Source organism: Lissotriton helveticus, chromosome 3_1 (genome assembly GCF_964261635.1).
Source record: "Lissotriton helveticus chromosome 3_1, aLisHel1.1, whole genome shotgun sequence".
NCBI lineage: Eukaryota > Metazoa > Chordata > Amphibia > Caudata > Salamandridae > Lissotriton > Lissotriton helveticus.
The window spans coordinates 419,995,876-420,008,708 of NC_136061.1; the positions used below are offsets into that span (position 1 = coordinate 419,995,876).

At 46.6% G+C, this 12,833-nt stretch overlaps 1 protein-coding gene across 2 annotated transcripts in view; it reads left to right on the forward strand.

Moving 5' to 3' along the window:
* NBEAL1 (neurobeachin like 1) overlaps positions 1-12,833 on the forward strand; it is a 1,045,477-nt gene that overhangs the window by 388,413 nt on the left and 644,231 nt on the right. Inside the window, exons 10-11 of one of the 2 annotated variants that reach the window (XM_078680248.1) lie at positions 1,246-1,352; positions 3,665-3,751. In XM_078680248.1, the coding sequence (XP_078536374.1) occupies positions 1,246-1,352; positions 3,665-3,751 (194 nt within the window). The remainder of the gene's footprint in view (positions 1-1,245; positions 1,353-3,664; positions 3,752-12,833) is intronic. The other variant, XM_078680249.1, reaches the window with a different exon arrangement.

The window sequence follows — 12,833 nt, forward strand, 5'->3', positions numbered from 1 at the left end:
TCAAACAGTTCAAGGGATCCCAAGGCCTGAAGCACTGCTTTTGCCAACCTGAGTGACCCAAGTAAACAGGTGACAGCAGTCCTGCCTTTGCAGACCGCAGCAACAGTGCAAACTGATCGAACACTACTTTGCCCCCGCCATGTGTGGCAAGATCACAGCACTATTTATAACCTATGCCAGTCACCCCTAAGGTAGGTCTCTTGAGCCCAGGAGGCAGGGTGCTTTAAATGAAAGTTGTGGATATATAAATGCAAGCTGATCTGTCCTTATAATAGCATGTTTCCACTAACGGTTACTATACCTGATCATAGGGCGATAGGATAACATGGCCTGGCACCTGGGCACCCCTAAGGTTGCCAGCTCCATTATGGTCCCACTGAAATATATCATATTTGGTATCAAACAACTTGTCTCATCATCCTTGACATGATTCCCATGTCGGATTTGATGTGACATGTACCCAGGTGACTACCATAGAAGTTGCCCACCTGGTTGCCCCAGCCTTTCCTGTCCCCCGACTTACAGCCTGCAGCTGCTACCACCATGACAAAAATTTGACCTCCTACAAGGATATGTGAACACTCCCAAGAGTCAAAAACAATAGCCTGGACGGAAAGGTGGTAACACCTCCCTCCCTGAGAGGATGTGTGTTGAAGTGGCACATCAAGACAGTGAGCTTCAAAGCTTTCACCACCTCTGATATACTTTCAGGCTGCCTGCCAGAGGAGGACACAGCCATCCCCCTACCTCCAGGTGCATTTTCTCCCAGGCAAGTGGGAAAATTATATAATTAGGAGGTGTACACCCCCGTAAGGCTAGCCACTCCCCTAGGGTGGGCTACCTGCTCTGAATAGCCAAGGAATGTTTCTGCCATTTATAAAAGTGACAGCATAGAGGGTTCTGGGTAGAAAACGTGACCCGCCCCCTCCCCCACAGATAATAGAGGGTTTTGGGTAGAAAAGGTGATTTTACCCCTGCCGACCCCCATAGTATTTCAGAGGACATTAATAAACTGTTATACAATTTGTGCGGCCTCCGATGACAGTTTGTGCTCAAGGGCTTGAAGCTAGAGCTGCATTTGCGATTTTCAGCATTATTTCTTTTCCACTTTTGTGTGCTATGTGTCCATAAGACAACAAAACTTACACACAAGCTCATTGTTAAACAAAGCTAAATCTTCATACTAATTCATAAAAATCAAAACAATGTCATTTTTTATTTGCCTTTCTTGATTGTATTTGACAGATACCATCACAGCAATGTTAGACTGTGCAGATCGACCTGTTCTACAAGCTATCTTCCTGAACAGTAACTGCTTTGAACATCTCATTCGTCTACTCCAAAACTGCAAGGTTTGTATTTTGCAAGTGCTGTTATTGTTTCCCTTATCGAATCTGATGTAAACTTACTCTGCTGTCCTCCTTCACGTTGGAAGTCGCTGTATTACTTTTAGGTCCAAGGCTTACTTTGGATATTCGTCCTTCATCAGCGGAAAAGAGTTTATCCACAAAATATTGACAGGCATGTGATGATTCTTGCAAGGATTATAGAGAGCAATAAAGATTGTTTTTTAAAGAGCAGTGGCTACGTGAATCCAGATGTTGTGGGCCACGTCTGTTGGCCACTTTGTACAAGAATATTGGTAGTTAGCCACAGGGTGCTAGAGCAATGCCATGTTTTAAATACACTGAAAATTGAATGATTGATGCTATGCTACAAATATAAAGTGTATGTGCTAGTCTTGACATTAAGTTTTCTTGCATATCGTTTTCACGTTTCTGTTATGTGTATTCTGGATATTATTAAAATACTTTGTTCTTGAAACAGAATTAGCCACTTGCATCGTATGATAAAGATGGCATTATCGGTCTAGAGTGCCTCTTTTTCTTTTTTAAATATATAGTCCTTTATTCAAGGTTTTCATTTAAGAAGATATCTTTAAGAAGATATCTTTTTTTTGTAGCATGACTTGTCATTTGAGAAGATATCTTTTTTCTGTAGCATGACTTTTAACAGCAAGCATGATGTTTTAATATGTTGATGCTTACATGTTATAACATATTGTTGAATTAATTTATAAACACTCATTTGCTTGTGCTAATTTTGCAACATAACGTTAGTTTAAGAACTTTAGAGCCAAATATCTATTTGCTTTGTCTTAAGCGGAAAACTTGATTTCCAGTGACAAGTTGGTGTATTTAACAACCGGGAGGAAATGAGAAATACAGGCTGGCGTCTTTATTCTTTTTAGGAGAGAAGTTGGAATTCACTGGCCCTTCACATTAATTTTGCATGTTTGAATCACATGTAATTTTCTGATTGAAATATATGTTTTCTATGAGATAGCTTTAGAAGATCTACTAGTTTTTAATATATATTTTAAAATACTAGCCTCTCTTGCAAACCATAGTTGTTTTGGAAAGTATCATATTTGTTTGGAAGGCAGTCACCCTCCACCTTTTAAATTTTATGTATCTAAAATATAATCACACAAAATCCAGCACCTATCAGTTGTTGTTGCTGATCTGTGGCAGCATTCTTGATGATTATGAAAAACACTGGGTTACAGACTTTCTTTGAGAGCTAAAATGTAGAAATACTAAATTAGTTCCATGCCTGAATCCACTGTGAGCCGTTTTTTTCCTGCCCACCCCTTTTGGCATGGTCCGACACATTTTCACTGAGTGTCTTTTTAGTCCTGCTTGTAACCCAAAATAGCCTTAGAAATATTAGCGTTGTGGCTTCACGTCCTGGACTATGAAATGCACATGATGAAACTCTGGCCCTTCATGTTTGCAACTGAGCCATTGTGGTTGTACTAATTTTAACATGCTTTTTAAATCCAATTCAGGAAATTTCACACACTACCTCACTCAAGAATGCCTTTTTTAAACTTTATCTTGAGATATTAAATGTGTCAAGTTACTTTTATTTCACGCCCTCTGAGATTATTGCTTTTTTATCCCTAACAGTTTCCAAAATTGTGGTTTCAGATCTCCTGATGGTTGAATTTGCAGTTTACGTGCAAGTGGGTCATGAGACAAAGCAATAATTGCAACATTCCCATGTCAAAAAAGAAGATCCAAACTCAGACTGGTTTATGATATTTAATTGAATGCAAATGTTTCCTGTGTAGCTCGTGGCATCAGACAAAAAAATAAATAGTGCATCACATTTGTGGCAGAAAAACTATGAAAAGAAAGAGGAAAATATACTGGGCCTGCCTAGCATTGTCTAAGACCAGCGCTGGGCTTGGTTTGCTTACAAAGCATGCTCTGGTTCATGGAGAGGAAACGTTCTTTCTCCTTTTTAATTATTATAAGAATGTATTTTACTCTTTTCCTTCCATCTTATTTTTACACATTTAAGGGCGGGAAAGCAATAGCGTACAAGGGTCCTCAGTCAGACCACTGGAAGCACTGACTGATATCAACACTGGAAGTAAAACAGCAGTGCCGGTTGAGAGCTTCTTGTGTAGAGAGACGATGAGATGATGTTGGGGGTGGCGTGTCCACACTGCAGCTTTCAAATGCTAGTGACTTTACGTAACATAGATGTTATTTGTTAATACTGATGTACGCTTTGAATGTCCCGCCCTGCCACCTTTGGCTGCCTGTGATTGTTTAATGCACCTCTCTTCAATGTTCTTGTCTCTGTTTAACAGCTGTTTTTAAGCGCTAACAATAAGGTGGCAGACAAGAGCGATAAAGACCTTGCCAACAAATTTCTGACAGAAATGAATGAGGACCAGGTACATCCAGTGCACAGCACAGCCTGCGTTTTGCTTCACCTTGGGCCTAGACACAGTCGGGACCACTGTTCTGTACTTCACCCAGTCTCAATGTGTTCTGACAGCATAGGCCCTTTGTTCTCACCCAACTCACACACAAGGCTGTGGTAGTACTTGCAACCCAGATTGTGGGTAGCACAAGGCCTCGAGTGATTATCTGTTCATGTATTATTTAGCACAAATCTGAAAACATTTTCTATTTTTAGCTCATAGGTAGTGTTAGTGGTGGAGGATGAGGCCTATGTTTATTTTTGAACACGACCTTACCATTGCTGTAATTTAGTGTCTGTTCTATACTAGTCTCCACGAGCAATTTGAGAAGAGAAATAAAAACAGTCCAGATTCCAGACCAAACATAGTTTCCCCATTTCTAAAGAAAGCCAGTGTTAATTGGGGCAAGGTGAAGTACAGGACTGGGAATCCCAGTACCAGCACAATCAACCTGGTGGTAAATTCATTTTCTGTTTCCCCCCGTTTTGGGGCCTGTATCTCTGCTGTGTGGTGGCTGGGGCTTTCACTCTCTTTGTGCACATGCACCTGCTTGCATGCGTGTGTCATGGTGTGTAATGCCATCAATGGCTCGGAGTTCTCTGGTCCAAATGAATGTTGTGTATGCCACTCTTCTGAAGCATTTGATACTGGTAACTCGCGGAATATGAGGTTTTCTACTGTGTTAGAAGTTGTGCAATCTGAACCTTGGTTTTCAATGATTCAGGTAGGTCTGCTAATGTTTACAATTGATCTTTATCATGGGTAACCATTACGTATGAGCATTGTAGGTATTTCAGCAGCACGTTTATTTTGATCTTCCTTTAACATAATACCGTGGCATTTAAATCGGATGCATATTGCAGTAAAGGAACCATTAAGCTCAGTAAAAATCAAAATAATAATTGTCTTTGCCAAGCATTTGTGAGCTTCCAATTACTAGCATGGATGCATTAGTGCATAGTTTTGCTGTGCACCAGTGTAGACCGTGTGCACTACTGTCAGGTTTGTTAGAAGTGCCTTCTTCTGGGATAGTTATTAGAAGCACCCCCTTTAGCCTCCAGCTCTTCCCTAGCAGTCCCAAATATGCTCCATGTATTGAATATGTGTCTGATAATGGCTTGTGTTGGACATTCCATATTCAGGACTCTCGGCACAGCTGTGGATTAAACGGATCCTGATGTCATCCTGTCCATTTCATGAGCTATGTCATCCGTATCCACTCTTCTGATTTCTTGGAAGAGGCACAAACCTGGCTCATGGAATGGCTTCATAAAAAACACAGAACATTGGAATGTGTCTGCAAATCATTCCAAAGGGTTCAGAGGTTAAAGTGTGTGCGAGTTTTCGGGGGTCCTTTTTGCCAGGAAAGGAACGTTATTGGTAATCTGCCAAAGTTTATCTTTTTCTTGGCGCCATCATCCATTCTCCTTTTAAGAAGCGTAAATCATTCTACCAAATTTGCTTCTAAAAGGAGAATTATTATATATGCCTATAATGCCCAGGCCAGAGGTTATTTGTGACAGGCTACAAGATCTCTTGCACATTATCTCTACATTGTCCAGTATTTAGGTGTAATCTTTACATGCATTCCCCACCCTGTGTGAGAAACTCTTCTGACTTCCGAGGAATGTTCTCGCTGACTAAGCCTATTAGCAAAATAGCACCTCACTTTATACTAACAAAATCCCTTGTATTGAAAAAACTCTCAGGAATAGCTAGTGCATTCCTGCCCATCACAAATCCTTAATTAATGCCTTAAATGTTGGTACACTTTAACTGTATGCCGCTCCTCCAATATAGAAATATTTGAAATTGTAACTGCCCTTTTCTCCTGCATACAGTTTGTCACCTTGAGAAAAGTTCTTTGTGAACCTTAAAGATTTTAGTTTATAATTTTTCTGTAAAATACAAACTCTTTGATCTTGTGGGAACAACACCGCCTTGTGAGTTGTACTTGCAACTCTTCAAATGTAAAATAAGTGTCTGTGATGGCAAGTATCGATGCCTGCTGCTGTTTATTCACTTTTGTATTCATTCTTCGGTTCCACCCTTTTCGTTTACCAAGATGGACTGAAATTGTTTTTCAGCTTCATTTCCGCCATAGAGGACGCTCATTGAGTGCTTCCATCATCGATTCTGAGCTTGTGGTCAACTTTGTCTTTTTGGTTTTTGCTGCACTGAACACCTCTTATAATGGGTCTTACCCCAGAGGCATCAGTTAAATGAGTGTGGAAACTGCATGAGTCATGCTAGTCTATCTGATATCAGCAGGGCTTGCATATATCTCTCAGCATATCGTTGTGTATTTTTTGTTCGAGACAGTACCTGATGGAACTATTAAATTTGGTCTATTTCCTGTGGATACCCTGTCTTTTTCTGGGGAAGTGGTCTCAATGATAATGCTCAACTCTTCGATCCAGAACAGGCCCTGTTTTAAAGGCCAAAGCAAGCCTGCCCTTAGATGATCTTCATGATCCCCATGCACAGCCCCCAATCATGTTTTATGACGGTATGAATCCAGTTTTAGGGAAATTAAATTTTGTGGAATCTAATCCCACACTAAATTCCTCACTGATTTAGCCACTAATGGATGTTCAGTCTTGTTGAAGAACCATTGTAAGAGGGGTGGCCAATGCTAGAAAAAAAGAAGCGTAAATTGATAACTTTGATGTATGGCATTTTTTGCAATTATTATTATTAATATATTTATTAGGTTTGCAATATGTGAAGCATTCCAGTTAAAAAAAAAACCCTCCCTCTGATCCGACTCTGATCACAAATACTGTATGAGCAACAATGCGACAATCCCCTCTCGGGTGAGTACACAGCCATTTAGCCAACAACCCAAAGCTGGGCAGGCGGCGATTGTAATGTGTCCACTAACATGAACGCCAATGGGTTACACCACCCCCTCCCTCAGAAAGTAGCCCCCCCACATAGTGCCGAAGTAGTCTCTGCCTTGCACACCAATGCATCAATCTCCTCCACTCGGTTGTAATCTAGAGTCCCCGGTCGTCCTCTGTGGGTGGGAGTGTCTGGTACAACCCCCAAAAAGTTTTTCGGACGGCTAGTAGGAGGCAACAGCTCGCTGTAATTCTCGTATTGTGTACAGCAATATAACATATCATGTGCCCAGCACTTAGGTGTAGGCGCGGGGCCTTTCATCCAACAGCAGGCTACCACCCTCCGAGCTAGGAGCAGTCCCATGTCCACCAATCGCCGTGCGGCCCTAGGTAGCTTCTTAGTGAATCCGAGGAGCGCTAGTGCGGGTCAGGCGTGAGTTCTATTTCTACTATGTGGCTTATCTCAATAAAGATCTTGTCCCAGAAATCCCATATACCTGGGCATTGCCATGCCAGGTGCAGGAAGCCAGCGTCCTGGTCGTGGCATCTATCACAGTCCGCAGTTTCGCGGAGGCCATACCTGCGCAGCCGAGCCGGTGTGTAATACACTCTGTTGAGGCACTTGAAGTGAACTAGCAGGCGTCTGCCATTAAGTGATAGCTTCCTAGTGTTAGTACAGCAGTATCGCCACATGTCATCGTCGATAACTATCTGTAGATCAGTTTGCCATGCCAGGCGTGCCTTCGTGTATGTGTGCTCCCTGTGTGCCTGTGATATCTTATATAGGTTGGACAGTAGTTTTTGAGGAGTCTTAGCCTTAATAACATACGTGAGCTCCGGAACCTCAGGTGGTTCGGCCATGTCCTCGCCCAACAGGTCTGAAAAAGCGCATCTCACCCTTTGGAACTGGAAGCGTGTCAATAGAGGTGCATCTGCGCTATTATTTGTTGCTTGCTCCCAAGTATTGGCTACCCAGTCCTGGAACAGATCCCCTGCCACTTTAACATCAATGTTGTGTAATGCAAGGACCACCCCTTTCTCCTTGATGGGAGACAGCCATCGCGCCCAGTCTATCGGCATGATCGGGGTGTATAGCAGGGCGCCCCCCGCAGCTGTAAAAGACTATACCATGCATGAGTGGTTGCAGCTATTGAGTCCAATATGCCGGTCCTTCGATCCACCGGCTGGAAGATCGTGGACGGGAGCGAGAGAGGGCTGGCAAAGAGTGTTTCCATGCGGACATGTGGGATACCCCCATCGCCTACGAGCCCGGTATGCAGGTGCGCAGCCTGTGCCACTCTATAATAAAGCTCTACGTTGGGGGCACCAAGCCCTCCCATGCTGTAAGGTAATGTGAGTAGTGTCCACTTGGCCCGGGGCTGTTTCCCTGCCCAAGCCAGTTTGACCATAAGTTGTGTTAGTTGCTTGAAAAAGGATTTGGGAAGTACTATCGGAAGTGTCATAAACAGGAACAGGAATCTGGGCAGCACTACCATTTTCATTATAGATATTCGTCCCAGTAGGGAGAGTGGGAACCTACACCAAGCTTCGACGTCATCCTCCAGCCTGCTGAAGGCCGTACCATAGTTTGCTCTAAATAATATCTCAGCGTTGGTGTGGAGTTGTATACCTAAATACCTGACTGTTTCTGTAGTCCACTGCAGCGGATATTCCATGTCAATGTTCTGCATGATAGGGGTTAAGGGGAAAGCCAATGACTTCGACCAGTTGACCTTCAGGCCCGATAGGGCACCGAAGCGGACCACTTCTCTCAGTACCGAGGTTAGATTGCTGTCTGGGTCACGGACATACAGCAAAGTGTCGTCGGCGTACATGGACACCACTATCTTATATGTGGGGAAGCCTATGCCTTCATTGCCATGATACTCTCGGAGTGCACAGGCTAATGGTTCGGCAACCAGGGCATATAGAAGGGGCGAAAGCGGGCACCCCTGTCTGGTGCCTCTGCTGATGGGGCTAGGCGTCGGTTACTAAGTTACCGAGTCGGAGCCTGGCCCGCAGGCAGTTGTATAGTGCCCCTATCATCTGGAGGAATGGCAGCCCTAGGCCCATCCGCTGCAGTACTAGGCGCATAAATGGCCATTCCAATGAGTCGAAAGCCTTTTCCATATCTAGGAAAACATCAAGTGCTTTCCTATCCTGCCGGACATGTTGTATCGTGCCCAGGACCGTGCGGATGTTATATATCAGGTTCCTGTTGGGGACGACACCAGCCTGTTCAGGGGCCACCAGTCGAGGCGCCAAAAGCGCCAGACGGTTGGCCAGCACTTTAGCAAACAATTTAGTGTCTATGTTCAGTAGGGAAAGAGGTCTATACGAGCTGCATTCGTCTCGTGGCTTTCCTGGCTTTGGTATCGCAACCAGCAGCGCCTCCCTCATGGATTGCGGCATACTGCCTTCTACGCAGATGTCATCAAAGAGCATAGAGAGGTGCGGGAGTAGTTTGTCTTGAAAGGCCTTTTAAAACCCCACAGTGAGGCCATCTGCACCCGGTGCACCGCCAGCTCGCATACTCGCCAGCGCTTCTGTGATTTCGTCCTTCTCTATCGGGAGCATCATGAATTCCCTGTGTGTACTAGTCAACGTAGGTATATTGATGCTGTCAAGGTAGTCAGTGATGTCTTCCTCAAGGTCTCCACTTTTGGACCTGTATAGCTCAGCATAGAATGCCTTAAAGGCTCGTGCTATGTCTGCTTCTTCCGTCAGCACCTCCCCGCCTTCTGATTTTATTTCAGAAATTTGTTGTCGCCCCCTCTTCCCGCCTATGACTCTGGCCAGGACTGAGCTGGGTCTCTCACCCTCCACATACGTTCTTGCTGTTGCATACTTTCCCATGTGCTTCACTTCTCTGTCTGCTTCCTCTTCTTCACCTATCGTACTGTCCGTTTGTCTGCTCTGTCTATCTTCTAGGGCAGCCAGACGTCGCTCAAGGTCCGCCAGTCTCTGCCTGATGGACTTGAGCACTCCTGAGTGTTTGGACATTGCTATACCCCTGATATATACTTTGAATGCTTCCCAGACTACCTGGAAGCTGTCTACGGAACCCACGTTGGTCTCAAAGAACACGTCCATAGCTTCCGCGAGTTCTCCTCTAAATGCCGGGTCCAGAAGGGAATAGGGAGGGAATCTCCATGTGAAGGGCAGGATGGTTTTGCCTGGAATGTCCAGCAATAAAAGCACCGGTGAGTGATCAGACAGGGTCCTGGGAAGCACCTTGCAGTCCCTAATCTGCCCCAGCCTGGAGGCCGATGCCAGCCAGTAATCTATTCTGGTATGGATATCATGGTATGCGGAGTAGTGAGTATACCCCCCTCACCCTGGGTGTCTGAACCGCCACACATCTTCTAGACTCATACTTGTTATGACGCTCCTCATTGCCAGAGCCGCAATCGAGGGTCGGCGGGGAGGGCCAGCTGATCTGTCCAGAGTGGGGTCTAGAACCAGGTTGAAGTCCCCACCCCATAGAATACGGTCATTGTCATATTGTCTGGCCATGGCAGGTAGGGTTTGAAAAAAATCAGGAGAGTCAAGTTTGGGCCATAGGAATTAATTACCACAAAGTCTATACTAGGCCCCGTGCATCTGGAGATAACAAATCAGCCCTCCGTGTCCGCCCGTAAAGAGTGCAAGGAGAGATTAGATTTCGGGTTTACCCAGGTGAGCACTCCCCTGGCATGCAATGTGAAGCCTGCCGCTGCTATATTACCCTCAAGCCCTCTGCAGTGCAACATTTTGCTGGTCATGGGGAGATGAGTTTCCTGCAGCAAAGCTACGTCTATGTGTTGGCACTGTAAGTAGCTAATGACCTTCCTAACTTTCCGGTGGTCATTCAGACCTCGCACGTTCCATGTGAGGGCCCTGAGTTTGGGTGTGTGTGCAATGTTGTTTGCATTGGCCGTGTCAGCCATAAAGGTAAACTAAGTGCGTACTAAGAGTGATTGCCTGTCTTGCGCCCCAAATCTGTAGTATGTCTAGAGTCAGATACCATACCCCCCTTCATCCCATAAACAGTCCCAACCCAAAAACCCAGCATCCCCCCTCCCACGGCAGACCACCCCAACAAGGCCTCGCATGAATGACCCCCTCCCCCCACCCCCCAACTTGATCCTCAACTGTTGAACCCCCTTTCGGGCATTCAAGGTGCATTTCGCGCGGGGGCCGAGGTTGCCGGGCAGCAATCGAGTGTGTTGGTTACAATGCCTGCCGAAAACCCCACTCCAAGTCCTCGCTGCACCATGCTATTACATCAGCTTACACGCTGGTACTAACATTAATTGTCAAGTAAATTACACTGGCCCAAGGGATACATCCTAGACATTGTCCCTCGCCCACTATGTGCCCTCAGCATCTGCCTGGGCAAGCTAGCAAGTAACAGCCCCACCTAGCAATCTAGTACAAAACGCATGCATCAGTTGGATCTCACCCATAAATAGGTCCATCAGGGTATCACGGCTCCACCGGGAGGACCCTGCCAACCCGTAGCTTCATGGGCGTAGTGGCGGTTAGCTTCAATGTCTCCTTCGAAATTGGCCCAGTCCAAACCGTCTTTGTGGACCTGTAGAGTCTTGTGTCTCCGCATAACGGCTATAGGGCGGTGTTATTCTTGCTCATCCAGCTGAGTCCGTCGGTCCTCGCAATCTACCTGACTGTTGGTGTCCGTGCGTCGTGCCTGTACCATCCCTTTAACGCCTGCTGGAGTGCTTTAGGGTCCGTAAAGAAATGGGAATGCCCCTGCCGGTTGACTCGCAGTTTTGCAGGATACAGCATGGCATAATCCAGTCCAAGTTCCCGAAGCTGTCTCTTAAATGGTGCAAAGTGTCTGCGCGCCTCCTGCACCCTCGCAGTGAAGTCTGGGTATAGGAAGATTTCCGAGCCCTCAAACTGCAATGTCTTCTTCTCTCTGGCTATCCGGAGGGCTACGTCTCTGTCCCTATAATTGAGGAGCTTGGCGATGATAGGACGCGGCGGGGCCCCAGGGCGAGGACGTGGGCCGAATGAACGGTGCGCGCCCTCAACTATGAACATTGGCGAAAAAACATTCTCACCCAGCAATGTGACGAGGAGCTTCTCGACGAACTTTTTCATGGTGCCAGTCTGTGTCGTCTCTGGAACACCCGTGATGCGTATGTTAGAGCGTCGCGAATGTGCCTCCAAATCTTCAGTCTTCTCCTGAAGCGATTGCATAAGTTTTTCTATTTTCTTGTGGTCGGAGTCCAATTCCGTTTGCGCCTCCTTGACCTCCGTGAGGCGTCGTTCGGACATGTCCAGGCGCTCCGCATGTTTGTCTACGAGCTCCACCATGCGGTCCATTCGGTAGGTGAGGGCGTCAATTTTGGAGCCGATCGATGACATGCTGTCTTGTAGACCTTTTTCCATGGCTTGTAGCATGGTTTTGATGTCAGAGTAGTCAATATTCCCCGCCCCATTCGTTGTGTTGGTTTTATCCGCCTCCTGGGAGTCCGGGGTCCTGGTACGACGCTGCTCAAATGGAAGTTTACTTTGGGTCTTATTGCCCTTCCCTATGTCGACGTCTTGTTGCGCAGTCTACGCGTGGTGACCAGTCCCCAAAATTGTGCCAAGGCAGACCGGCTTTAGAAGGGTGACGCCGTCGCCGTGTCCTCCAAGACGCTGGGTGCAGAGCCGTCGCAAGAGCACTCCCAGGCACCCCAGGCGTTAAATGCGCCTCAGCGCTATTGTTTGTCCGCAAGGCTCTCCCAAAGGGAACAGGCATGCCAGGAGGACCGTCGCGCTACCATTGCTTCAGGACGGCGTAGTCTCGTGACTGTAGGTTGGTGATCCTCGAGTTGCAGCGCAGTTGCCGTTCCTGCAGGCTGTGTTCCGGTCAGCTCAGTCGAACTTTGGGCCACAAGATTGCCGCCTCTCCCTCTGCTCTGTGTCAGTAATGGCCCTGTATCCACAGTGGGGGAGGAGGCCCAGTGGGTAGCGCCGTAGGCGTCCTATCGCTGTGCTGGCAGTAATATATGTGCCCTCATGCCTCGGGCTTCCCTTCTCAGGCTCCCCCTGGCCAGGTCCAGCTGCCTAGGCCCGAGTGTCAGGGGTCGGTGTTTTCCCCCTACTGGCGCTGCGGTGATGACCGGGGGGAGAGCTCTCAAAGATCAGCAGCTCTCAAGGTGCAGCAGTGTATGGGGAGGGGGGGTCCGGATGGGGTGTGCATCCCCCTCCCAAGG